Source organism: Cucurbitaria berberidis (genome assembly GCF_010015615.1).
Source record: "Cucurbitaria berberidis CBS 394.84 unplaced genomic scaffold K460scaffold_3, whole genome shotgun sequence".
Taxonomy (NCBI): domain Eukaryota; kingdom Fungi; phylum Ascomycota; class Dothideomycetes; order Pleosporales; family Cucurbitariaceae; genus Cucurbitaria; species Cucurbitaria berberidis.
In genome coordinates, this window is record NW_024468937.1 from 4,079,743 (window position 1) to 4,105,486 (window position 25,744).

General features: G+C 52.6%; 12 protein-coding genes and 1 pseudogene across 13 annotated transcripts; 6 read left to right on the plus strand and 7 right to left on the minus strand.

The window, feature by feature from the left end:
• Positions 1-75: 75 nt before the first annotated feature.
• K460DRAFT_386383 (MFS general substrate transporter) lies at positions 76-1,732 on the plus strand (the record flags this gene model as incomplete). Its single annotated transcript, XM_040935587.1, has 5 exons — positions 76-212; positions 265-734; positions 787-1,043; positions 1,091-1,372; positions 1,421-1,732. The coding sequence occupies 5 exons, from the start codon at positions 76-78 to the stop codon at positions 1,730-1,732; spliced, it is 1,458 nt and encodes a 485-aa protein (XP_040788569.1).
• A 144-nt stretch (positions 1,733-1,876) lies between these two features.
• K460DRAFT_406234 (uncharacterized protein) lies at positions 1,877-3,724 on the minus strand (the record flags this gene model as incomplete). The annotated part of the gene is made up of 2 exons (XM_040936933.1): positions 1,877-3,491; positions 3,540-3,724. The coding sequence occupies 2 exons, from the start codon at positions 3,722-3,724 to the stop codon at positions 1,877-1,879; spliced, it is 1,800 nt and encodes a 599-aa protein (XP_040788570.1).
• Positions 3,725-4,343: 619 nt separating this feature from the next.
• K460DRAFT_313038 (4-coumarate-CoA ligase-like protein) lies at positions 4,344-6,598 on the plus strand (the record flags this gene model as incomplete). The annotated part of the gene is made up of 3 exons (XM_040930237.1): positions 4,344-5,399; positions 5,450-6,466; positions 6,515-6,598. Coding segments are annotated over exons 1-3 (1,872 nt in total), but the record flags the coding sequence as incomplete, so codon positions are not given.
• Positions 6,599-7,233: 635 nt separating this feature from the next.
• K460DRAFT_366851 (uncharacterized protein) lies at positions 7,234-7,633 on the minus strand. Its single transcript, XM_040933464.1, has one exon. It carries the CDS (start codon positions 7,458-7,460, stop codon positions 7,266-7,268), a length of 195 nt encoding a protein of 64 aa, XP_040788572.1. The 5' UTR covers positions 7,461-7,633; the 3' UTR covers positions 7,234-7,265.
• Positions 7,634-7,842: 209 nt separating this feature from the next.
• On the plus strand, positions 7,843-8,362 carry K460DRAFT_366852 (uncharacterized protein). Its single transcript, XM_040933465.1, has one exon. It carries the CDS (start codon positions 8,067-8,069, stop codon positions 8,328-8,330), a length of 264 nt encoding a protein of 87 aa, XP_040788573.1. The 5' UTR covers positions 7,843-8,066; the 3' UTR covers positions 8,331-8,362.
• Positions 8,363-9,459: 1,097 nt separating this feature from the next.
• On the minus strand, positions 9,460-9,906 carry K460DRAFT_118761 (uncharacterized protein). Its single transcript, XM_040926608.1, has one exon. It carries the CDS (start codon positions 9,776-9,778, stop codon positions 9,494-9,496), a length of 285 nt encoding a protein of 94 aa, XP_040788574.1. The 5' UTR covers positions 9,779-9,906; the 3' UTR covers positions 9,460-9,493.
• Positions 9,907-10,034: 128 nt separating this feature from the next.
• K460DRAFT_286679 (putative histidine kinase HHK17p) lies at positions 10,035-12,750 on the plus strand (the record flags this gene model as incomplete). The annotated part of the gene is made up of 2 exons (XM_040928911.1): positions 10,035-10,977; positions 11,030-12,750. 2 exons carry the CDS (start codon positions 10,035-10,037, stop codon positions 12,748-12,750), a joined length of 2,664 nt encoding a protein of 887 aa, XP_040788575.1.
• Positions 12,751-12,820: 70 nt separating this feature from the next.
• K460DRAFT_118763 (uncharacterized protein) lies at positions 12,821-13,287 on the minus strand. The gene has a single exon (XM_040926609.1). It carries the CDS (start codon positions 13,215-13,217, stop codon positions 12,891-12,893), a length of 327 nt encoding a protein of 108 aa, XP_040788576.1. The 5' UTR covers positions 13,218-13,287; the 3' UTR covers positions 12,821-12,890.
• A 122-nt stretch (positions 13,288-13,409) lies between these two features.
• K460DRAFT_313043 (calcium ATPase) lies at positions 13,410-17,438 on the plus strand. The gene is made up of 4 exons (XM_040930238.1): positions 13,410-13,887; positions 13,938-14,095; positions 14,152-16,790; positions 16,842-17,438. Exons 1-4 carry the CDS (start codon positions 13,770-13,772, stop codon positions 16,966-16,968), a joined length of 3,042 nt encoding a protein of 1,013 aa, XP_040788577.1. The 5' UTR covers positions 13,410-13,769; the 3' UTR covers positions 16,969-17,438.
• Positions 17,439-17,545: 107 nt separating this feature from the next.
• Positions 17,546-20,323, minus strand: K460DRAFT_366855 (uncharacterized protein). Its single transcript, XM_040933466.1, has one exon. The coding sequence runs from the start codon at positions 20,004-20,006 to the stop codon at positions 17,892-17,894; it is 2,115 nt and encodes a 704-aa protein (XP_040788578.1). The 5' UTR covers positions 20,007-20,323; the 3' UTR covers positions 17,546-17,891.
• On the plus strand, positions 20,117-20,521 carry K460DRAFT_118780 (uncharacterized protein). Its single transcript, XM_040926610.1, has one exon. The coding sequence runs from the start codon at positions 20,226-20,228 to the stop codon at positions 20,457-20,459; it is 234 nt and encodes a 77-aa protein (XP_040788579.1). The 5' UTR covers positions 20,117-20,225; the 3' UTR covers positions 20,460-20,521.
• A 292-nt stretch (positions 20,522-20,813) lies between these two features.
• On the minus strand, positions 20,814-21,916 carry K460DRAFT_118793 (annotated as a pseudogene; the record flags this gene model as incomplete). Its single annotated transcript has 1 exon — positions 20,814-21,916. A coding segment is annotated over one exon (965 nt), but the record flags the coding sequence as incomplete, so codon positions are not given.
• A 454-nt stretch (positions 21,917-22,370) lies between these two features.
• Positions 22,371-24,285, minus strand: K460DRAFT_386389 (general substrate transporter). The gene is made up of 3 exons (XM_040935588.1): positions 24,082-24,285; positions 23,387-24,011; positions 22,371-23,337 (listed from the first exon to the last, which is right to left on the minus strand). Exons 1-3 carry the CDS (start codon positions 24,194-24,196, stop codon positions 22,458-22,460), a joined length of 1,620 nt encoding a protein of 539 aa, XP_040788580.1. The 5' UTR covers positions 24,197-24,285; the 3' UTR covers positions 22,371-22,457.
• Between the last annotated feature and the right edge of the window lie 1,459 nt (positions 24,286-25,744).

Here is a 25,744-nt window from a genome sequence, read left to right on the forward strand (position 1 = left end):
TATCTGGCTCATTCTGAAGCGGAGTTGTGTAATGGCAACTGATCGTAGTTGATTTTAACCACCACAACAGCCGACATGGAGAAATTTACGCCGGATGCTGCACATATAGAAAAGGCAACCAATTCCGACGACGCCATTGTCAATCTCCAGCTCGATAAGCGGCTAAACCGCAAATTCGACGTCCACATCTTGCCATGGCTGTTTGGAATATGGTACAACACACCTCTCGATTCAACTCCGTAACTTACCTAACGACTGCGTCAGGCTTTTCTCCTTCATAGACCGCAGCAACATAGGAAACGCTCGAATTGCAGGCCTAGCTGAAGAACTGCACATAACCCACGGCACATCCTTCAACGTTGCGCTCCTCGTTTTCTACATACCTTACATCCTCGTCGACGTTCCTTCAAACCTTCTCGTCAAGAAACTGCGGGCAGGAGTGTACTTGCCGACTCTGATAACGGCATGGGGGCTGGTATGCACGTTCATGGGCTTCGTTCAGTCATTCGCGGGATTGGTCGTTTGTCGCCTTTTGCTGGGCTTGTTTGAGGGCGGCATCCTAGGCGGCGTTATCATCTATCTAGCAATGTTCTATCGTAGACATGAGATGCTTCTGAGAAGCGGGTTGTTTTACTGCGCTGCGCCGCTCAGCGGAGCTTTTGGAGGGCTCCTTGCGTCGGGCTTGGCGCGAATTGAGGTTGGTGGGTATAACAAGTGGCCGTGGATCTTCTTCAGTAAGCCAAATCCAACGCATACATACCGAACTCGAGCTAACGTCATGTTCAGTCGAAGGCGCAGTAACGGTAGTCTTTGGCATCGTCTGCTTCTTCTTCATGCCGGACACACCTGCCGCTGCACATTTTCTCAACGACGAAGAGAAAGAATGGGCGCTGCGACGTATGAGGCTTGACGCTCACGGGTCCTCCGCCGTCGTGGCTGTTGATGACGAGAGGTTCAGCTGGTATTGGATGAAGATGGCGCTCACGGCTCCGCAGACGTACTTTTGCTCAATCATTTGGTTCTTCCTTCTGGTGCCACTCTACGTAAGTCTGAACCATCGATCTGATTTCGTCATACTCACCTCAAGCAGAGCTTTTCTCTCTTCCTCCCCTCAATTATCAGGGGCATGGGTTATCAATCGACTACTGCGCAACTTTTCACCGTTCCGCCGAATATGGCAGCATTCTTCACAGTTCTACTGACAGCATATTGCTCGGACAAGGTCAAGAACCGTGGTTACTTCATCGTTGGGGGGTCAGTACTCGGCATATGTGGGTATATCATGATGCTTGTTGCAAAGAACAATGCCGTACGATACGCTGGGACGTTCCTCGTCGCAATTGGTGTTTTCCAAGGCTCACCCATGGTCATGGTAAGGCTCTATTCACAGATTACGAGTCTCACACTGAACTAAATGCAGGGCTGGGCTTCAAACAACCTCGCGCCTCATTATGTGAGAGCAGTCGGTATCGGTATTGTGATTTCGATCGCCAACTGCTCTGCGTTTATTGGCACTTTCATATACCTCCAACGCGATTCGCCAAAGTACGCACTGGGTCATTCGGTCAGCCTCGGTGCGCTGGTCCTGACGCTTGTCCTTGCTTTGGCACAGATCATGTATCTGAACTGGGAGAATAAAAAGCGAGATAGAGGAGAACGAGACGACAGGCTGCTGCAGGAGAACGTTGGGCAGCTTGGACATCGCCATCCTAGTTTTAGATATACCCTGTAAAGCGTTCATTCTGAACGTAGCTTGACAGATTGTGAATAGACTCTGGCATTGCAAATGCAACTTCTCCATCACTTTGCATTGTGTTGCAACACCGCTTTTACGATTTGTAGAAAGCTCTCCGAGCTTTACAACTTCTTCTTCTCATCATTTTGCCTTCTTGTTATCTCGCCCCCCGATCATCCCCTTTTGTTTCGTATTCTGCAATCGCCACGGTGCCAAACTCCCACCTCCCGCAACCCATCCAATCGCCATGACAATCAACGTGAACGGAATCGCAGTCAAAAAGTACCATCCGTAGGTCGACTTCAGCGCCGAAATACTCTCGTTCATACTATACAAGCCCGACACAAATGTCAGTGGAATGAAAATCGTTGCCAGCCAGGTTATGCGCGCCATGTTGTGGTTCTCTTCTAGGCCGCGCCGAGAGTCCTCGATGGATATTTCAGACGTCACGATACTCGTGAGGCGATCGACGCGCTCCTGCAGTTCATTGACGATGGCCAGAACGCGGCGGAAATCGGGGATGATGTCTTCGAAGCCGTCTACGCTGTCGAAGTTGATTACCACGGGGGCGGACCATGTTGTGCGGGTTGAATATGTTGGTGAAATTGGCGCGGCGGAAGAATGAGATGATGGGGAGGTCAGTCGCGCTGCAGTTGGGAGGGCTTGTTCAATCGTCTCGGTGACCATTTCTCTGAACACCGGGATTTGGCGGCGCCAGGTATGAAGACGTCTGAGCGAGGTGTCAATCGCGTCGCCTTTTGAGCGGAAGAGTCGCGGCATCTCGAGTTCCCATTCGATCTGACTGAGTCGAGCTTTGACGTAGTCGCACACAATGAGCCATTCGGCGCAGATGGTGTATATCGTCGGCTTAGCAAGAACCTGAGCGTTGATCTCGTGTCCTTCGGTAACTTCAAACCAAGGGAACGCGGCTGTCATTTGGACAATGTCTTCGTACCAGGACACGGAGGATTTTATGGAAGGAATCGACTTGGTGTTCATTTTGGGCGTGGGAAGCCAATTGGTGCGATCGTACCAGAGTGGCTGACCCTGCGAGACGGTTGGATCTAAAAGGACGATACCGACAGTCCCGTTGCCACACTTCTTATCCTTTCCAATCCACACCGTGGTGCGTGTGCGCATGATGGACACAACCGCACCCTCTCTATCTTGATAGTGCCAGTGGTTTTCATCATTATCTGGTCGGCGAAGGACATTCCAGCTGTTCGCCTCTAGTCGCGATTGCTTGAATATTTCCTTGGAGGTGAGGTATCGTAGCCGCATGTTCCGCATCCGAAACCACTGGCGATGCTTCATATTCGATTTGAGACTTGGCGGCTGAGCCCAGGGATCGCGGGTATTATGCCACACGTAGTCGTCGATTTGCTCGCGGAAGAAAAGTGGGTCGATGTCAAATCGTGACCCCAGAAGCTCAATGACTTGCTGCGAGAGGTCTTCCACGACGAACAATCTGAGAGGGAGTTCCTTGGAATTGTCGTGTGCAAGCGCATGTAGGGTCTCTTTGAGCGCTATTGATGTAGTGATGGGTGTAGTCGTCGGCATCGTGGCCGGTTTATATTCAATAAACGTGATATTGGTCTTGTTCGCACGGCGCTCCCGCTCCTTTGGTTGGTTCTTCAGTTCATTCCAACGCAATGGCGTAGTTCCGACTTGCATCCAGTCCGCTAGATGACGCAAAGTTTTCCATGTCGTCGAGAGAGATTTTATGTGCGCAAGATATGGTAGTCTTTCGCTCCTCCTGTACTACGTGAGCATATACCCAGGAAGATCGTGGCACTTTACTCACGGATCTGGTATCTCCCATTCATCCGCTACCGAGGGTCGTTCATAGCAGTCTCCTATCAGTTTGTATGGGTCACCAAACTCGGGCGTATGCGGTATTTTTTTGGCTGACCATAGCGCGGGCGGTAAGTCTATCGCGATCGCCTTAGCGGGCGGCGTGGCCTGGCGCTTTGTAGAATCAGATGACATGGCATCAGCCCGCTCTCTCAACTTCTTTTTGGTATTGTGCGTGTTACCGCATATGCAAACATGATAGGAAAGACGAGGACACAGGCGGTCTATATACCCATAGTAGTCAGGCTATGGGGCGTGGTTGGGGGCTAAAACAGCACGGGGAAGGCTGAGGCTGAAGCTCCCAGGATCGTCTCCACGGCCCTAAACTCCCGCTATTGCCGCAGTGTAGCGCCCGCAATGCCACTAATAAGCCCGGCGCCCAATGAAACTAATGCGCTCAGAAGTATCATGTTCGAAGTATGGAATCTTCAAAGATGGAGAAAAAATGGTAGAGATGACGCGGTTGTGCCAGAGCAATGTTCGTGTCTGGGTCGGTCAAGGTTCCACATTTTAGGCTAGACATGAAACCAGGCCTCCAATAGCAAAACCAAATGGAGTATCTAACGTAACGTAGGCGCTTGTTCAGCTCAAGCTGTTTTCTCTCGTTCGTTGGACTGTGGTGGGTCTATATCGTTGGCATCTGTCGTCCTTGAGAGAAGAAATTAGCAAAGTACCAACATAAGGTAGACCAACACACCAACCCATTGACGGCTGCTGACTAAGCTCGACTGCCCAAGTGGAGTCGTCGCAGCTTCCCTAACTCATCTGATTGTCATCTATAAACACGACTCCAAAGCTGAAGCTCATACAGCCTATAAGCCCCGAAATGACGTCGGCGGGCTTACTCGCGTGCGAAATGTCAGAAGAACGCCAGAAGTCCATAACCGCGGGGTGAAACCAGTACCTCGGAACGCGTAAACGATGAGCTTTTCGACCACCATAAGCATATACGACGCCTCGTTGCTAGCTATAATATAAGTGCATAGTCTACTATTCTGCAAGGCCTACAAGTGCCTAAGATTTGCGTTCTGGCTTCAACATGACGACCCAGCACAACATCTTCACGCCCCACTGGTCCAGATTCGTAGCTCCCAACGCCCCCGATCCCCACACAGCCAAATACACACCCCACGACAAGCCCATCTTCGCCTCGCCATTCGGCGCGTTCCCGCCTACGCCATCAGATCTCAACATCCATGACCTGTGTTTCCCGCCCGGCAACCCGCTACCAGACGACTACCCGCTGTTCATCAACGCGGTAACGCAAGAAACCGTCACGCTGCACAGCTTCTACGCACGCGTCTGCGCACTGTCCCGGGCTCTGCGCTACGATGGCCCGAATCCACTGCGTTTGGGTAAGAGCCCGGTGAATGACGCAGAGCAAGGCGAGATTCTGGGTCTTTTCTCGAAGAATCATATTCACTATCCGATGGTGGCGCATGCGTGTTTCCGGTCTGAACTAGTGTTTGGCGGGATTAGTCCAGAGAGCACGGCGTATGAGCTTTGGTGGATTCTGCGCAAGATGCAGATTACGAGTCTGATGTGCCATGAGGCGTTACTTCCTGTGCTGCGGGAGGCGGTGAAGTTGGGGCGGGGAGAGGGCGATGATTTGCCGCTTAAGCTTGTTTTGGATCTGGAGAAGGTGGTTGTGCTGAGTGATGATGGACGGTTGGACAGTGTCGCTGGGCATCGGACGATTGAGTCGCTGGTGAGAGAAGGTGAGAGGCTTCCTGAGAGACCGCGCAAACTGCTTGGGGGAGAGCGTATGGCGTATCTATTTCAGTCGTCAGGGACGTCTGGGCTGCCAAAGGTAAGGTGAGTTTACACCGTGTTGGCCTGCAAGTCAGCTAACATACGCAGGCGATGATGATCTCGCACAAGAACGGCTACCACTCAGGCATACAACTGCTCATCACCGCGGTCCAAACCGCACGATACTTGGGCGTCGAACCACTACCGCCATCAACCATCCTCGGCGTGATCCCAATGTACCACTCCTACGGCATGATCCTGTGGATCCTGCGTATAAACCTCACCAAAACCACCACCATCCTCCTACCAAAATGGGACATTGAACTCGCACTCCAAACCATCGAAAAGTACAAGATAACCCACCTGCCCCTCGTCCCCCCTCTCGTCCGCCAACTAGCCCAATCCCCACTAACACAAAAATACAACTTGACCTCGGTGCTAGCCGCCATGAGCGGCGCCGCATACCTGCCCGCAGACGTCGCCTACCAACTGGCCCAGAAGCTGCCGCAAGGCGCCGCCGCCCCGATCCCCAGCGGCTACGGCCTGAGCGAAGCAGCCAGCATTGCCAGCCCGCCTGCGGCAGGCCTCTTCGGCCTCGCGCCCTCGCCGCCCGGCACGATTGGGTATCTACTACCCGGCATGGAGGGCCGAGTCGTAGACCCAGAGACGCTGCGCGACGTGCCGAAGGGAGAGAAAGGCGAGATGTGGACCCGCGGCCCTGTTGTTTGTCCGGGGTATTTCAAAGATGCGCAAGCGACGGCGGAGATTTTTACAGAGGCTGGGTGGTTGCGCACGGGCGATCTTGTCTTGCGCGATGAGCAGGACCGGCTTCATTACCTTGATCGCTTGAAGGAGATGATTAAAGTCAAAGGCTTGCAGGTCGCTGCTACGGAGGTCGAGGACATGCTGCTTGAGCACCCGGCGGGGCTTGTGCGCGATGCATGTGTTGCTGGCGTGGACAATGGAAGGGGCGATGGGTCGCTGTTCGTTCGGGCGTGGGTTGTTCTCACGGCTGCGGGCAAGAAGTTGGGCGAAGATGCACTGGCGAGGAAATTGGATGAGTGGGTTCAGAGTAGGTTGAGCAAGCATAAGTGGCTGACTGGCGGTGTTGAGGTGGTGGATTCGGTACGTATCTGACGTGAACGTGAGGTAGTTGATGCTAACGCAGACCAGATCCCCAGGACGCCATCAGGCAAGATGTTGAGAAGAGAGATGCGGGATCGATATCATGCGCGGCTGAAGACGGAAGGAAAGGCTAAGCTGTAGAGATCAACTCGAGACGCGTCACTGATACGAGCGCTTCTTCCCAGGTGCTCTCAAAATGCTGTTCTTCCAAGGTTAACAGCCAAGTTCAGCACCAAGTATATCGACAGTGGGTGAAGTTAGCGCTAATCCAAGTGCACTGCGAATGTTGCTAAACCTCGGGAGTAGAGCGAACAGTCATACTAAAAGCAGAAACAACTTAACACGACAAGACAACACATCGATTTATTGCCAAAGTTGTAACCGAGAAGGTGCGCTGAGCGTCATAGGAGACCTCTATCGAGAGCAAGTGCGAACCTAATCCGGAATGAACAGATTAGGAATAGCGTTCTGTTCCGCATGTACACTGCAAGCCACCTGCACGCATATCGGCCTACTCCTCTTGTCCGAGGTTGTGCGAACTCCAGACCGAGTCTACAGATCGAGACGCGCGATCCCTCGACCCAGGCGGTCTAGAGCCTCTGCGCAACCAACTATGCAATCTGAAGCACTAGACTGGACGCCCAGTATCTCGATCCACCCTCAAGCCACAGTGTCCAAGCGGTCAATAGCTGTTCTATACAAAGAAGCTGTCCATGCCCGAGAGTTTGACTATCTTCTATGACGGAGGTAGGTGGCTGAAGGGACGGCTAGGACGGCTAGAGGCTTGATCTAGAGCAGTCTACAAGCCATTCCTTGACTGGGTGCCAGAGTCCGGGTGGACAGAGTTTGATTTTACTCCACGGATAGTGAGCGCGCTGGGGCCTCGTGGGGGAGCTTCGAACGTGGCAAAGGGGGCACGAAAAGGAGGAACGGCAATAAGCTGGGGTCTGGATGATTGATGATGTGCGCGTCTGTATTGGTGGCCAGCACGCATGTGCAAGCGTCAGTGCCACGAACTGGTGGTATGGACGCGTCAGGACCGAGTGTCGTCGACTGCCGCCGTCAGCCCTGTTCCTCTTGGATGAGACACGATTGATTCACGAAGGATGCCTGCTGCTGATTGTGTAGGCGTTTTCACCGTTTGGAATGTGGATCTAGACCGTGGACGGCCGCCTTGTTTGCGAATGCTAATGAGGTAGGCAGGCAGGTGCTGTCAGTGCCCGATGCAGCCTCCCATGTCGACGCTGGTAAGGTCCCTGCTGTGATGGTAGGTCCACGGGTAGACAAGGGGTCTAGTATAGGTATGGCCCAGACCGTTGCCAAGGATCTAGGTCTATATCGAACAGAACTGCAGTCGACATGGGCTCCCATCGTCAGCGTCATGGATCGTCTGGGTGAGGATGTAGGTGGTGTGCGAGGAAGCTACTGCAAAGGCGCCCTCATGGTCGTGGTGTGCACCAGGCTGGCAAGACAGCAGAGTGAATTGATGCAAGGGCCAGTCATCGTCAGGATCGTTTCGCTAATCTTGCTAAGTTTTCGCTAGTGGTCTGGAGAGTGGCAGGCTTTTAAGCGTGTATACGCAGAGTAAGAGCTACCGCGCATGTGCGGTTGGGGCTCTGAGAGAAAGCAGGCAGCGGAACGACGACGTTGCGATCTGTCCAACCCGTACCGGAATCATAGACTCGATGGCATTTGTTGGTCAATATTTGCATTTGGGTCAGCGTTTGGAGGTGGAAGGATGTGTCGAGTTGGTAGCGCCTCGGCCGGTCTAGATGCTCAGGCTGGCCAAGTTTCAAGTTGGCCACGGGTCACGGCATATGGAGGCGTTGCAGATGGATATCATGTCTTTTGGATGCGCATCTGAGAGAGCGGGTAGTGGCAGCTTGACGTGATGTGTAGGGGTTGAAGCTTTGGGGAGGCCAAGAGTAGGTGAACAGGGCGGGGTGGTGTTCTTCGTCCCTGCCGATCCTTGGGGGAGCGACGCCCACCCGCACACAGACGCATGACATGGTAGACAGGTAGAGCAGCCCTTGGACTCGCTGCTGAATCATGTGTCAGTAGAAGAGCGAGCAAAGCCGTGGCTGGAGACTGGCAGCGTCTCTACCAGCGAGCAAGACCATGTAACGTTACTCTCGAGGACAGGCTTTGAAAAGCATGGAGCAATGAAGAAGCGTGGAGCAAACGGCCGTTCAAAGGAGGCGCGACGGGAGGGCGTGCGGATGATTCGCCTGGCCAAAGCGAGTGTTGGCTTGTTCCCCAATGAAGAGACGACGGGAATAAGAGCCGCATGGCCTAGACGCCAAACTTTATGCCAGGCGACGGCATGACATGACAGGTTTGAAACTCGCCATCGAGATGGACTGTGGAGTGCGGCGTCTTGATGAAGAAGCCATTCTCAGCGACGCGGTTCCATCAAGGGCTCGAGCAGCTCGAGCGCAGCGCAGGCACACATACAACTACATGCACATGGTCTGGGGTGGCTATCGATGGTCGATGCTGTAGGACAAGGCGCCAGCCATGTCGAACCCGTCGTACGGCTACAAGACTGACTTGCGATGGCCATGGATAGGTCTATTGTAAGCAGCTGCGTCCTGAGTTCTAACAGTACACCGTACTATTAGAATACTATGACTACTGAACTATTAACTATTAGACTGGACCAGGCATAAATCACCATCCATCGTTTGTCGGCAACGCGGCCAGGCTGGGGGCCGAGCAGGAAGGAGCTGCCGGCTAGTGTTGCAAATCGCGCAAGAGCCGAGCGCGGCCAGACTGTTCCAGCAGGTGCGACCCACTCGACGCCTGCCAGGGCTCCCTGCTCAGCTCCCCACCGCCGCCCATCAGCCATCAGCCATCAGCCATCAGCAGCAGCACATCAAGCCAAACCAGCAGTCAAAGCAAGCCAGCCGCCAACAAGCCAGCAGTCAAGCCAGCAGCCAAACCAGCAGCGTGCCATAGCTCGGCGCCGCATCAGATGGGTGCAACATGCTACCCGCTCAATGTGGCTAGCTGGGCTGGGTGAAGCAGCTATCGCGCCCCAGATGCGTCCATCCATCCAGGCGGACGCTCGGAGCAGCTACATGGACATGGACACGCAAAGGCCTCCACAGCATCGGGACATGTTCTAGATGCTCCTGGGCGCAGACCTGCCGCCCGCCGCCCTCTTACGTGCAAACTCTCCAAGCACAAGCAGCAGCCCCAGGCCTGTCCGTCCAGCGTCTGCTGCCAAACCAACCATGTCGTCGCCGCCCCATTCCTCACCTTTCTCTCTTCGTCCGCACTCAACCCGCATTCCTCACCCTGCCCTCCCATCCTGCTGTCCCAATCCAAACTCCTCCACTGACTGCCCACTCGTCATTCGCTTCCGCAAGCGATCTACAACTTTGTTTGCTCGTGTGTCGTTGTTCACCTTCTCGTGTCGCCTACCATCCCAGCCCGGCCTTGCATCCCACCTCAGTCATCCACCCTCAGTCTCGGTATCCCACCTGCTGGCCATATCTGAACTACCACCCCCCGGCACCCATCTCTCCGGCGCCCCGTCACCTGCTGTCCGGATGGAATTTTGACCATGGCCGCCTCTACCGCCATCCCACCTGATATAATCGAACGCCAGTCGCTCTGCTTCTCCCGCCCAATGCCAGGCATGGTCGTGCAGCAGGGCGAGTCCGGCTTCAAGGAAGAGCTCTCCCGCATCTACGACTCGGCAGAAAGCAACGCGGCCGAGCAATTCGTCCAGCTCAAGGACACGCTGCGCAAAGCCGACACGGAGAGTTTTTGGGGCCTGCTCACCAAAGGCCTCGCCAGCATCGCCGATGCGCAGTATGCTTTCGTCTCGAAGAGAATTCTGGTCGACGACAAGGACGTCGCCGTCGAACTGCCGCCCATCGGAGAGCCTGGCGCTTGCCTCATGGGCGAGGCTTTCTACATCAATGATGACCATAATAACGGCCCCGGCCACCTGCGCAACTTCAAATACCACGCCTACTCGTGTCCCTGCGCCTACATGAAACACGACAAGATCCTCGTCATCCCGGAAAGACTAAACGACTTTATTGTCAACAATCCCAACGATCTCATTATTCCTGGAGAGGCCTATCTGGGGATCCCACTGTTTGCTGAAGGCAAATGTTTTGCCCATTTTGGTGTCATGTGGGGCAAAGAGGGCGCTGCACGCCGTGTATTGGGCTGGGGCTTTCTCGAAATGCTGTTCCACGGCCTCGAGGACCTGATTCTGGAGCGCGTACTGGGAGGGAGCGACTTTGCAAGTTCAGCACAGCCCGTGCGAAGCCAGCAGCCTGTGCTCGTGCCACACGAAGCAGTGTCCGTCGCTCAGTCGCTCAAGCCCTACGCCAGGAGCCTTTCGCACGAGCTCAGGACGCCCATGCAGGGCGTCGTTGGCATGCTGGACGTCATGATGGCCAATGTGAAGGAAGCATCCGAAACGTTGCAGATCGATCCGAGGACTCGCCAAATTCTGGAAACATTGAAAGATAACATTGAGGCCGTTCAAGGTTTGTAGTGCACCCTTGACGCTTCTTGATACAATGTACTAACCTACTACAGATAGCTCAAGGCGCGCAGTCGAGGCAGCCGACAACGTCGTCCATGCCTACGACATGAACATGGGCGTCCCAGAAACGCCACTCTCCCCCCTGGACAAAACCCCTGAGCAGTGGAACGCCTTCTGGCACGAAATGCGACCTGATCTCATGATCACCGGCAACGGCATGCCAAGGCCATTTCGCGGAATCAAGAGACGGAGAGACGAGGTGTCCTGGGCAGACGTCAGCTCCAAAGCACGTGTATCACGCCAGGCTCGCGTTCGAATTCGAGGCGTCTATTCTGACGAAGCTCGAATTTCTGGTTCACTGTCCTGTCCGCCGGACCTGGACATGGATCGGTTAGAAAATGCCTGTTCTCATGGAACCATGACAGACCGATGTGACTCGATCAGCTCGCCCATGTTCGCGTCCGAGCATTCCAAGGTACCCGGACTCCGACATACCAATGTGCGAGAAGTGCTCCAGTACGTCATCAACGATGCTCTCAAAGTAGGGGGGAGGCCAGATTCTGCCATCGCAGAAGCCACGGATACAGGAGAGAGAATCGAGGTCCGGACACGTGGGTCCAATGGCGATGTACACACTAAGTGGATCGAGTGGACCGTGTCTCCTGACGTGCCAGAGACGATTCTCATCGATGAGAGGGATCTTGCCAAGATGGTGTCGTGCCTGGCTCTGAATGCCATCAAGTTCACCCATGACGGGTCCATCACACTGCAAGCGTCGCTTAGTGCCAAAAGCCGCTACATTGTCATCAACATCACAGACACTGGCTCGGGGATTCCGCCAGCTTTTTTGCCGAATCTCTTCAAGCCCTTTGCGCGCGAAGACGACTCGACGACACGCCAAAGCGAAGGCCTCGGCCTGGGTCTGATGGTGGCAAAGGGCATTGCCAGGAAGCTCGGTGGCGACCTCTTGTGCGTGCGCTCGCATGTTTCAGGGCCAGGAAAGGGGTCGGAATTCGAGATGCGTGTTCCTCTCAGCCCAGGCGAGCTCTGCAGTCGTCCTTCAACCCCGTTCGGATCGCCCAGCCCTTCGGTCAAGTCTCGCATGTCGGTGGATCCTGAGGTAGCTCGCCCCGACTTCCACCATGAGCCCGTGACGCCTCCTCTGTCGTCGGACTCGTTCAAAACTGAGGGTGAGCGCCGGGCACCGATCACGGCACCAGATACACCCTTGATCACCATCCATAGCGGGACTCCACCAGAAGCCCTTGGTATGATGACACCACGATACACCTCGTCGCCACCTCGTCCGTCCAAGAAACGTGCTGCTTCTTCTGAGCCAGATGCCATACCCGCAGACCTCGCCCAACAGTTGCCTCTAAACTTTCTCGTCGTCGATGACAACGCCATCAACCGCAAGGTTCTGGTCAACATGCTAGCGCGACTGGGCTACAAGAACGTCACAACAGCCTTCAACGGCAACGACGCAGTCGAGTGCATGCGCCGCAACGCCCAAGGCCCCGCCTCGGCAGCCATCGATGTGGTGCTCATGGATCTCTGGATGCCGCTGCTGGACGGGTTCCAGGCGTCTGAGACGATTCTGTCGATGCCCGAGTTTGCGCACGAGCGCAGGCCTACGATTCTGGCCGTCAGCGCGGACATTACGGATGCGGCTCTTGAAAAGGCGGTCAAGAGCGGGATGAAGGGCTTCATCACCAAGCCCTTTGTCACCCGAGACATTGCCCGGTTGATCCGGTCGTACTGTGCGAGTCGATGATGCGCTCCTTCACTTCCCTTCACTTCTCCCAGCGCAAGAGGTTTGCGGTGGTATATTCACAAGTATATATGGTATTCTGATGCATAGTATTTTGGGACATGTAGAAGCTGGGCTTTGCATGGTTATGATGATGACAGCATTTATAGAGCGTATAGCTCATGCTCGGCGTTTGGACGACGGTTCATAGGCCGCGCCACGTTTAATACCCTGTTGACGACGGTCATATAGTAGGTAATGATAGATAGCGTAGTAGGTGGTTGCCAAGTGGTAACTCGTGAATACATGGATACACTATGTAATAACCCAAGTGTTTGTTCCAAGACTAGAAACAGACGAGGCTTGCTATATATTAATCCCAGCTTCTTTCTACCCTGCAGCAGAGGTGATGGCTTGCAGCGAAGTGGGGGTACCTGAATCGCGGGGCAGATACGATTCCGAAGGCGGCGCAGCGTCGGAATCGCGCCCATGCCCGTCTCACCTACGAACAAACAGCCAAGCACAACAGCAGTCGAGAATAATAATGAAATAACAGCAAGCAACATGGTGCAAAGTCTCTGGTCTGGTTACTAGCGAATCCTGGGTGATCTGGTACAACGTGCGCAGATGCGGCGGGATGGCTGGACTGTCTGGGCGTTTCCCCGTCTGGGTGGTGGGTGCATGTGGCTTAGCGCGGCGGGCGGGCGAGAGAGAGTGAGAGGACAGATTTCTTTGGGGACGTTTTCTCTCGACGAGCCCAAGTTTTGCGAAAGCTTTGCGCCAAACACACTTGGAATAATCTTTCTAATATAATAAAGCTGTTGTTTCTGCGGCCTGGCTTCAGAGACTGTACCTTCTCTTGAAATTCTACAAACCCCCCCTGCGACTGCAGATTTCTGGTCGTATCGCTATCTGCTGCTGTACTTCTGCGCCCCGTACCAAGACAAGACGACCAACGCGCACACCGATTGACGCGCGATACAACGTCCAACGCGCACGAGATCAGACTTGAGGATTACTTGACGGGGAAGCGTGTGGGAGGCATGGAGAATGCGTACACAAAGTCGCCCGCTGAGGCGCTCAGGCAGTTCCAGGTAACAGAGGAAGGAGGCCTTTCAGAGCAGCAGGTCAGGAGCTCGAGAGAGAAGCATGGCAAGAATGGTAAGTCGCATTGGAAAGCTGGGAGAGGGTAAGCTAACGCAAGGGAACAGCGCTGCCAGAAGACCCCCCAACGCCCATCTGGGAGCTCATACTCGAGCAGTTCAAGGACCAGCTCGTCATTATCCTGCTCGGCTCGGCCGCAGTGTCGTTTGTGCTCGCGCTCCTCGAGGACGACGAGGGCTGGACCGCTTTCGTGGACCCGGCAGTTGTACGTATCTTCTAAAAAAAAGTCTTGATAGCTTGCGCTCACAGTATGCTCTACAGATCCTCACCATCCTCATCCTGAACGCCGTCGTCGGTGTCTCGCAAGAGACCAGCGCCGAAAAAGCCATCGCCGCGCTCCAGGAATACTCGGCCAACGAGGCCAAGGTCGTTCGCGACGGACACATTACCCGCATCAAGGCCGACGACTTGGTCCCTGGCGATGTCATCTCCGTCACCATTGGCGACAGGATACCCGCCGACTGCAGGATCCTGTCCATCCAGAGCAACAGCTTCAACATCGACCAGTCCATCCTGACGGGTGAGAGCGAGAGCGTGTCCAAGGATACCCGGGCTGTCAAGGACGCAAATGCCGTCAAGCAGGACCAGATCAACATGCTCTTCTCCGGCACCACGGTGGTCACGGGCCATGCGACTGCGCTGGTTGTCTTGACCGGTGGCAGCACGGCGATTGGCGACATCCACGAGAGCATCACGGCGCAGATCTCGGCGCCCACGCCGCTCAAGGAGAAGCTCAACGACTTTGGCGACCAGCTTGCCAAGGTGATTACTGCCATCTGCATCCTGGTCTGGCTCATCAATATCCGCAACTTTAGCGACCCGAGCCATGGCAGCTTTACCAAGGGTGCCATTTACTACCTCAAGATTGCTGTTTCGCTCGGTGTGGCTGCGATTCCGGAGGGTCTGGCGGTTGTCATTACGACTTGTCTAGCGCTAGGTACGCGCAAGATGGCGGCGAGGAACGCGGTTGTGAGGAGTCTGCCGTCCGTGGAGACACTGGGCAGCTGCAGCGTTATTTGCTCCGACAAGACGGGCACCCTGACCACCAACCAGATGAGCGTCAACAAGCTGGTCTTCATCAACGATGCCGGCAACGGGCTTGAAGAATTTGATGTCGAGGGCACCAGCTTCGCGCCCGAGGGCCAGGTCTCGTTCCAAGGCAAGCCGGTGCAGAATCTCGCGGCTTCGTCCGAGACGGTCCGCCAGATCTGCGAGGTTACTGCGCTGTGCAACGAGGCTGCGCTGTCCTACGACGCCAAGAACGGAACGTACAGCCTTGTGGGCGAGCCTACTGAGGGCGCGCTCGTCGTCTTGGTGGAGAAGGTCGGAACTGCTGATGCGAGGGTCAACGCAAGTCGCGCGAGCGCTTCCCCCGAGGAACGCCTCGACTTCTCGACCAAGCACTACGAAAGCCAATACTCGCGCCTTGCTACGTATGAGTTCTCGCGCGACCGCAAGAGCATGTCCGTCCTGGTCAAGAACGCAAACTCGCAGAAACTCCTCGTCAAGGGCGCGCCCGAGTCCATCCTCGACCGCTGCACCAGCGTCATCGTCGGCAAGGACGGCAAGAAGGTGCCGCTCAACAAGCAGCTCGCCAGCCTCATCAACAAGGAAATCATCGAGTACGGTAACCGCGGTCTTCGCGTCATCGCGTTGGCTTCGGTCGAGGATGTTGGATCGAACCCGCTCCTTTCCACGGCCAAGACGACCCAGGAGTACACGCAGCTCGAGCAGAAGATGACCCTCATCGGTCTCTGTGGCATGCTGGATCCTCCCCGTCCTGAAGTGCGCGCCTCGATTGCAAAGTGCCGCTCTGCTGGAATCCGCGTGGTCGTCATTACCGGCGACAACCAGAACACGGCCGAGGCCATTTGCCGCCAAATCGGCGTCTTCGGTCCCAATGAAGACCTCACTGGCAAATCGTATACTGGCCGCCAGTTCGACGACCTCAGCGACGCTGAGAAGATGCACGCTGCCAAGCACGCTTCCCTGTTCTCCCGCACCGAGCCCACGCACAAGTCCAAGCTCGTGGATCTCCTCCAGCAGGCAGGCGAAGTAGTCGCCATGACAGGCGACGGTGTCAACGACGCGCCGGCCCTGAAAAAAGCCGACATTGGCGTCGCCATGGGCTCAGGCACCGACGTGGCCAAGCTCGCCGCCGACATGGTGCTCGTAGACGACAACTTCGCGACCATCGAAGGCGCCGTCGAGGAAGGCCGGTCCATCTACAACAACACGCAGCAATTCATCCGCTACCTCATCTCGTCCAACATCGGCGAGGTCGTCAGCATCTTCCTCACGGCCGCAATGGGCATGCCCGAAGCCCTCATCCCCGTCCAGCTCCTCTGGGTCAACCTCGTCACCGACGGCCTGCCCGCCACCGCCCTGTCCTTCAACCCGCCCGACAACGACGTGATGAAGCGCCAGCCCCGCAAGCGCGACGAACCGCTCATCTCGGGATGGCTGTTTTTCCGCTACATGGTCATCGGGACCTACGTCGGCGCCGCCACCGTCTTCGGATACGCATGGTGGTTCCTGTTCAACTCCGCCGGGCCGCAGATTTCCTTCTACCAGCTCCGCAACTTCCACAGCTGCGCCGCACAGTTCCCGGAGATTGGGTGCGAGATTTTCGCCAATGAGAAGGCGCAGGCGGCGTCGACTGTCTCGCTGAGTATCCTTGTCGTTATTGAGATGCTCAATGCGATGAATGCGCTGTCGAGCTCCGAGAGCTTGGTTACCCTCCCGCTGTGGAAGAACATGATGCTTGTGTATGCTATTTGTCTCTCCATGGCGCTGCACTTTGCTCTCGTATACCTCCCCTTCCTGCAAGGCCTGTTCAGCGTTGTCCCGCTCTCCGCGCATGAGTGGCGCGCTGTGCTGTGGATTAGTGCGCCGATTATGTGAGTACCCTATCGTAGTTTGTGAAGGGCCTTTTTGCTAACGACATGCAGTGTGATCGATGAGGTGCTCAAGTTCTTCGAGCGTCAGTTCTTCATTCAGAAGGGCAATGAGAAGTTGGAGTTGGATGAGAAGAAGGCTGCGGCTGTGGAGCAGAATGGCCGGCCGAAGAAAGAGTAGAGTAGAAGATGTTTCGCGTTTGTGTTGGCGTGGGTATAGACGCATGTTTCTTTACGCGTGGGTGGTTGGGCGGCTGGTTGGTTGGTTGGGGAGATGTAGGTATTAGATGGCTGGCTGGCTTGCTTGCTTGCTTGCTTGCTTGCTTGCTTGCGAGAGTTTATAACATGCGTTCATAAGAGAGTAGAGTAGAGTTAAGTAGAGGTGACATTGCACTGCATCTAGACCGTTGAAAGGGCTGAAAGAATAAAATATAGAAGATCACATTTTGCATAAGAAGAGTTTAGAATGGAAAGGAGAGAAGAGGAGAGAGGAGAAGAGGAGAGTAAATGTGTAATACCTATACTCACTGTGTTAAGGTGCTGGATATAGCACCTGAACTGTGATTTTATACTGATTTCTCCTACTACTGTGTTTGTAGAATCCGCTCTAGCGTTACCTATACTCTTCAAACAAAGCAGTAATACCTATACTCTACTAGTTCTCACTGTCTCCGCTGTATGGCATGTTCCTCTCCCCGGTTGCAGGGTACAGATAAAGATATCACCTGTCATCACGGCGAATTACCAGTCCGTCCAGTCGGCATGATTTTAAGTAGTTTAATTACTAAAGCAATTGCATCGTGTGGGTTGCATATAATCCGCTAGAGGGAGTCGGGCGCGAATGGAGTAGTCGGTGTCGTTTGACTCCCTCTACTAGCGCGCGTATGTAATGTTTGTTATGGAAGTATGTTTGTCAACGGCTGCTCGAACGAACGACCGACCGGTCTGAGCTGAGCTGAGCTGGACTGAGCTGAACCGGAAATGCAACAGATAGGTGTGAGCTCGGATATATCCAAGATCCAAGATCCAAGTCCAAGTCAATCTCCTTCAACCATTCAATCACTTCACTCACTGAACATTCAAAGCGGTAGAGCAGCTCCCTTCTCAGTCCTCCACAACGCCCCCATCATACTTAGCAAACAGCCTGCGTCCCTCCTCCTCCAACTCATCCTTCTCCTCCGCCCACCGCACCGCGCGATCATGCACGCCAACAAACTCCATGAACCTAGCCTGCCCCCCGGGACCGCCCTCCATCGGCTTGCCCAGCAGCAACAAGTGCAGATCCATCCTGAGCCGGAGATACCCGTTTCCGAGAAACACGACGTCGACCTTGTACCCCTCGACGCTCGTGGTGAGCGTAGTAGACCGGAAACTCGCGTGGGGCGGCGCGCGGAACGGCAGAATCGCGTACGCCATGGAGCGCGGGGGGATGCGCAGGCGCGCCGTGCACGTCGTCGCTGTGTCTGGGGAGCCTGCGATGGGCGAGATGGCCAGCGTGCGCTGCCCGAAGCCGTACTTGTCCTCGTGCGTCGCGCTGTACTGCGGGCAGAACAGGCGCCATGTGCCCTCGATTCTGCCGAGTGGGACGGGCACGCGCGCTGCGAGGGCGAGGGCGAGGAGGTCGTCTGCCTTTGCGCAGCGCGCGGATGCGTCGGCGAGGGCGCGCGCGTGCGTGTCTGTCGCGACGAGGAGCGAGAGCAGGTGCGACGATGCACTGTCTTCGCGGCTCAGACGCAGCATTTGCTCGCGCTTGGCGTTGCAGCCTGTTGCCTTGTTGAGGCAGGGCAGCGGGGCGGAGGCGGCGCTTTGCGCGCGCCAGGTGAGGTACGTTGTCGCGTAGTCGTGCTCGTCGGTGAAGTTGACCGTGTGCTGGCTGGCTTTGAACTTGGCGGTGAACTCCTGCGTGGTGGCTTCGTCGTGCGTTTCGCGGTGCTTCGTTTTCTTCTTCTTCGTGGCTTCAGGCTCGGTGAAGGGGTCGATTTCGGCGCCGGAGCGCGAGTACGGCTTTGTGACGCGGGGGGCTTCGACGATGCTCATGGACGATGCGCTCGACGTGGTGGAGGTAGCGACGGATGCAGCGCGGCCGCGAGGGCGGGGCTTGGGCTCATCGTTCAGCGGCTGTGTGTAGCGGAGGAGGTTCGACGAGGTGAGGGAGGCGTGGTTTCCACTGCTGACATTTGTGCCTTTCGAGAGACCTTCTTCCGATGTTGATGGAGAGAGGTGGACGGTGGGACCTTTCTTGGACTTGCTACGCCCACTCGTCGCGGGTTTGGAGAGACTGAATGGAACGGGTGAGCTGAGAAAGCCAGACGGCGTCCTGGGTAGCTGAGATGGCGGCGTCTCGGCGACGAGAATCTCGGAGTCCTGACGACTGGGCTTTGCCTGCTTTTGCCTCGTCTCAGTGGCAACAGTAGCAAGTCGAGAGGGCGACTTCTGCGGAAGCGGAATGGGCGTGTGCTTTGGCTCGGATACATAGGGAGACGTGACTGACGGTGCTGGAGCCTTAGCTGGGCTGTCAGAAGCCTGTGTGAGCGTACTCTTACGAGGTCTGCCCAGCTTCTTCTTGACACTCTCGCCAGGGGGGATGCCGTTATTCGTGCCATTTGGAGCTGCTTCGCTGATCTTGTCGATGGTTTTTCCCTGCTCGGCCTTGCTGCTCGACTTCCTCTTCTTCGATGGCTTTTCATCAGTCTGGACCGGCTGAGCTGGATGGCCAAAACTGGCCGAGAGATCACCCATGGACGACTTCAAGCCCTGCAAGAAAGCGCCACCGAGAACAGAGCCGGCATTGACCAGTTCACCACGTGCAGTAGTCGGCGTGTCTGCGTGTACTTTGCTCTCTCTCTTGCGCTTCTTCTCAGACGCGTGCGCGTCATTTGTGCTGCTCTCTTTCTTCCCATCCTTGTCTTTTGTGCTCTTGGAGCTGGATGGAGCAGGCGTCGCACTCGCGGGAGCTGTAGGCACCGTCGACTTCTTCGTGACCTTCTCGCCCTCCGCATTGAGAGAGTGTTTCTTTTTCTTCTTCTCCTTCTTTTCACGCATCTTGTCGTCTCCACGCTCGGTCTCATTCACCGGCTGGACCGCGTCACTGTCGACAGTCGCTGCTGGCCCCGGAGACGTATCTTGGAAGTCCATGCTATTGAACACGGGACGCGCCAGTGGTGCCGACCCACCATACTGGTGATGTCGTGCCACCGTGTAGAGGCCGAAAGGCGGCATTCAGATCGAAATGAAGACGGCGCGACTATTGCAGTTGAATGGTAACTTGGGCGAGGCGGCTGCTGTTGGTGTTCTAGAAAGTGCGAGGCTGGACGGTTAACAACAATGTAAACACGGGAGAGGCGCAACCGGATAGCGATATGCGTGCGGAGGTGAAGGTGAAGGTGAAAGCCAAGGCAAACAGCCAGTCACCTTGAGTTTATACTTTGTTTGCTATACATGCAGCTCATGCTTGCACACGGTGTGCTCGGGACTTCGTGGTGCCTAGATAGTATCGAATATCACAAAGTAATCGAGAAGAGGACTAGAAGCTGTCTGTTGCCTTTGGAAGGCTATGAGTGGAAGCAACAAACAAAAAGGCCAAGGTATGTCTCGAAAATGCCTTTATATCATCCTTTGAAAGTGAAACTGGCAAGCTTCAAGACCATTATTACATATTTTATAATCACATAGTTCCTTTGCGATCAGAGAGCGAGAGGTTGCTCTCCTGGGTTGTTTTGAGTGTGTTGATTCGAAGGAGTCGCTGTGTAGCTGTTCAGCCCGTTAATGGATCTGCCTCGTTGCGCCAGGGCGATACTATAACTTTGAAGCTGAGCGAAATTTACACGCGTGTGCCTTCAGATCATATCGCGAGTCGCCAAGCAGCGCATGAGTTGGATGTGATGATGTAGGAAGCTGAGGGGAGAGGTTGGAACAAATCTCGGCTTGTACATTGTGTCCGTGCGTCGGCGTTAACGTCAACACATCCCCCTCGCCTCAACAACAGTGAAAAAGCAGGCAGAGGTGTGCTATTATGTTGCCATATGACGATAAATTTGACAATATGTAATGTTAACTCCAACAAATATTACCTCCAAAAGGATGCTGAATCCCGAGAGTTTCCCGGAAACCCCTACCATGGTTATTGCTAACGGTTTGGTGCCGGCCGTCACTCATACGCATAGATCAGCTACACCACACCGCGTGGAAGTGTCGATGTTTGACTGGTGCCGTCGACCCCCTTTCTTTTGTTTTGTCCCCTCTCTTCGTCCACGGCAACCGCACCTTCGAACCGCTCCTGGTTCCATTCTTCTTGTTCAGCTTCATCTTATCTCTCCCCGTCCCCATCTCCCTCAACTTCCTAGCAGCAACGAAGTGGTAAAAATTCCACTTCAGATTCTCCCTCCCTTTACCTACCTCGTCTTCTCCACCACTCTCCATCAGGCTAGTGCCAGAGCGCCTCGTCTTCAAGACCCTCATCACGGCGTCATAAGAAGCAGGCCGTTGTCGAGAATTCACCCTAGGTGGATAGGGCGGTGTTCGTGGAAACAAGAAGCGAGGTGTTAACGGTGACGCTGGTGTTGCTGGATGTAGAAACGTTGCCTTCGTAGGCGAAGGAGTGCGCGAAAGAAGGAAGGTACCCATTCTAGGCGACACGGCACAGTCAAATATAGACAGTGGCGAAGCCGGCAGCAGGGGCGATGCCATAGGGAAGAGAGTGTGGGGGCTGAATTCGAGAATTGGCGGTGGCGGTGAGAGGAAAGGGTTGCGAGGTGACATCGTAGCGGTATTAGGTGTCGGAGTCTCGGGGTCCCAGAACGACAGTGGTGGAACAGGAGGAGCGTTGAGAGAGATAGACCTAAGAGGAGAGGTCGAAGTGATCCCAGGTGGCGGGAAGGTTGCTCGTCGAGGCGTCGGAGGACGGGGTGCACGCCATAATGCCGTTGAAGGAGTGGGTATGGTGAGGGAACTGGGTCTTGGGCGGGCTGGTGGCATATTGGATAGAGGTGGGAAGAATATGGAGCTGTTATCAGAAACCCGCCAGATGTTTGCATGTGTGACCAATCTGATTTCAGTGAGCTTCCGACCGCCACAATATATACTGCATTGTCTTTTGTACGCTCGCAAAAGCAAGCACCGAAAGTAGAGACATGGATCTGGCGTCGACAAGTATGGGCTGGCAGGAACAGCACTCAAGACATCCCCTGATTTCGATGAGTATTGTCTGATTCATCGCTGTTCCGGCCAAAGGCCGTGGAAGAGTCTTCGCACAATGTATTCTCAGAGCTTAGCCCAATTGGTGAGCAGATGGAGCAACTCCCCCTCTCTCGCGTCCCCATGGCGCTGTGCAGTGGTTCCTGTGTGCACCCAAGCTCTAATTTTGACAAAGGAGACGTGGTATGCCGAAACAAAACCAAAGCATCAGACCCATAAATCAGAGTCAATGAGAATCAGCTATCTGGGACGGGGATGTATATGGCCAGTGCTAGACTAGTGGCTGGATCAAAGTAAGACAGGGGAGAGTCAGGACCCAATGGAGTTCACATAGTTTCAATGCGTATAAGACTCATACACAGAGATTCAGAGAGTGAATGATTGATTGTAGGGGTAGGATCGTATACAACGCTTACGGAACGCTAGAAGCCTCGATCTTTGTACAAGAACCGTCCCGACCTAGGCCACCAATTGTCCTCATGACTCATGAACGTTGAGAACCTGGCCACGCTCATCAATCTCAACTTTTGCACGCTTTAGTGATGCATTCCTTGGGTTCGGCGCATCGAAGATTTCCTTCAGCTCTTCTAGCGTCTTCCCAGCCGTCTCAACAAAGAAGAAGAAGATGACTACGAGCTCAACACAGATCCACCCAATATACACCAAGTACAGCTTCCATCCAATCTTCTCCATACCGACTGAAATACCGTATGTATTGACGACCATGGCGACGTTGAGGAAGAGGAAGTTGACACCAGAGCCCTTCGCACGTGTACGGTTCTCAAGGCACTCGACGGCGTAGAGAGTTTGAAGTGGTGTCCAACCCCATGCGAAGCAGATGCCGAAGACATAGATCGAAACGATAGTTCCATACGCAAGGTTGTTTTCAGGCGTGGCGGTAGCTGTGAAAGCAGTCAAGAGGACGTAGGCGAATAGGCCGCCCGTTAAGCCGCCCATGAGCATCTTGCGACGACCGAGGCTATCTAGTAATGTCGCGCCATAGATGGCTGCAAGCATAGAGAAGATTGGGTTGATAGCGTTGATCAGAAGCTGTTTGTTGGGATCTGTAATACCGGCCTGCTTTACCATGGACGGCATAAAATAGCTTACGACGTTGTTGCCAGACCATTGTCCAAAGAAGGCCATTGCGATGACCATTGCCAACCGGTATCTGGCAGCGCGGGTATTGCCAAGCTCGCGGAAGTCCCACCATGGGTTGTCGTTCCGCGTTACAGCGAAGTCCTCAGTGATCTCGCGGAGCTGGAGTTGTACGATAGGAGCATTCGGATTGCCATCGCCATGGTACTTAGCCATGATTGCAATAGCTTCTTCCCTACGGTCATGGGCTAGTAGCCATCTAATGTTCTTAGCTGTTGCTTTCGACCACACATGACTACTTTGTTTACCTGGGAGTTTCGGGGAAGAACATGATCAGTCCCATAACGATACTTGGGAGGATGCATTGAACAGCGGTGGGGAGTCTCCAGGCCCAAGAGGAGTTGCTTAGGTGGAGATTGGTGCCGTAGGTTGTCCATCCAGCGAGAATGTTACCTACCCACCAGAAGTTGTTGTACATTCCGGCCATCGTCCCCCTATACGCAGGATGCGCCAACTCAACAGTATAGGCAGGGCCTGCGGCAGAGGCAATTGAAGCACCAAAACCAAGCAAAAAACGGCCTGCAATGAACTGACCCATGCCGTGAGCTGATGCCTGGATAGCAGTGCCGAGGAGGACGAGCACACAGCCGACTAAGATGCAGACCCGGCGGCCGTAGCCATCGGCGAAGAAGCCACAGAACGGAAACGCAGCGATCTGACCTAAATTGTAGATGATGAAGATGATTCCCGTGGAGGAACCCTCGCCAGTCAGACCGAAGGTATTTTGATAAGCCTTCATGGCATTGATTGAACCCATAAGAGATGAGTCAAACCCGTTGAGTGTTGAGACAAGATAGCCGACGCCCATGATACCGTAGAGCTGGATCATGCTTCGAGACCACAACTTCGGCCTTTGAGCCTCGACAGCGGCAGCTAATCATCATCAGCGTCGCAGTTCAAGATTGGAGCTCAATTAGCCCGTCTTCAAGATAGAGAAGCTTACCCAGAGCAACTGAGGCAACATTCGCCTCCTTCACAATCCCTGACTTGTGCATATCATCATCAACTGCGCTCAACTGTTGCGTCACAGCGCCCATCTCGTCCTTCTTCTCCGCCATTGTGATGTACGAGATGACCAGTGAAACCAAATGGGAAGCTAGTAATAGAATGGACCCGTGGAAACAATTTCCTCAAGCCAATATGCGCTGATCTACAGAGATCTGGGGAAGTGGGTAGATTTATACACCTTAGACAAGGTACAGGCTTCTCCGCACGGGGAAATAGTCGTAGAACCTGCTTAGAGAGCGGGGGTAAGGCTCTAGGCGCGCTTTACAGTAAATAGTAGCCCTAAACGCTAATATTACTAACGTTATTTTGCACTTTACTTTTTATTAATAGTAAAAAATATATTATTAATATAATAAGCTTATATTAAGCTTTTTATAAATATACTATTATTAAATTACTACTATTACTACTACTACTACTACTAAAATATTTTTAATTATTTTATTATAATTATTATAAATCTTGCGCACTTTGCGCAAAAGCTTTTTTATTTTATTTAATTTTTAGCTTAGTATGCCTGCAATTTTAAAAAAATTTGTTAAAAATTTTTATAAAACTAATATATTTTTACTACAATTTTAGCAATATGCTAATTTTTTATATTTATTATACTATATTTTTAAGCATAAGCAGCTTTAGCTTTAGTAACTTTAATATATTTAAAAAATAAGTACTATATTTGCGTATTTTATAATTTTAATTTAAAAATTTAAAAATTTTAAAAGTATATAAAATATACTAGGCGCAAAGCACTTATTTTGCTTTTTTTTAGTAAATTTTTTATATTATTAAAGTTTTTTATTTTAGCCTTTGCTTTTATTTAAAGCTTTATATTAAGTATTTATAGTAGTAATATAAGTACTATTTATTATTTATACTTAAAATTTTTTACTTTATTTTTAAATATTTTAAGCTTTTTTTTTTTACTTTTTAGCTTTTTTTAAAATTTTTACTAACTTATTTTTACTTTTAGCATTATTTTTTTTTTACTTTCTTTTTAGTTTTTGCAGTTTGCTATTTAGACTATAATAAGTACTATAAATATTAATATTATTAATTAAAAAGCGTAGAATAATAATTTTTTTAAATTTTTATTCTGCTGCCTATAGTTTACTACAAAAATTAACAAAATTTTTTTAAATATTAATAATTCTACTTAAAAAGCATAAAATATTAGTTTTTTTAAATTTTTACTTTTTAGCCTAATAGTTTTTAAGCCTGCACAAAAACTTTATAATATTAATAATTTTATTTAAAAAATATAAAATATTAATTTTTTTAAACTTACGCTTTTTTACTTGCAACTTACTAAGCCTAAAAAAAAGCTTAGCAATATTAATAATTTTAATTAAAAATTGTAAAATATTAGTTTTTTTAAATTTTAGTTTTTTAACTTTTTAGTTTTTAAGTAAAAGCAAAAGCTTAGTAATATTAATATTTTTAAAATAAAAGTGCAAAATGCTAGCTTTTTTTAGCTTAAGCTTTTTAATACGTAAAGTACTAAATTTAAAAAAAAACTTAATAATATTAATAATATTAAAAAAAAAGTATTAAATAGTAGTACTTTTAAGCCTTTTAACAAATTTAGTAAATTTGTA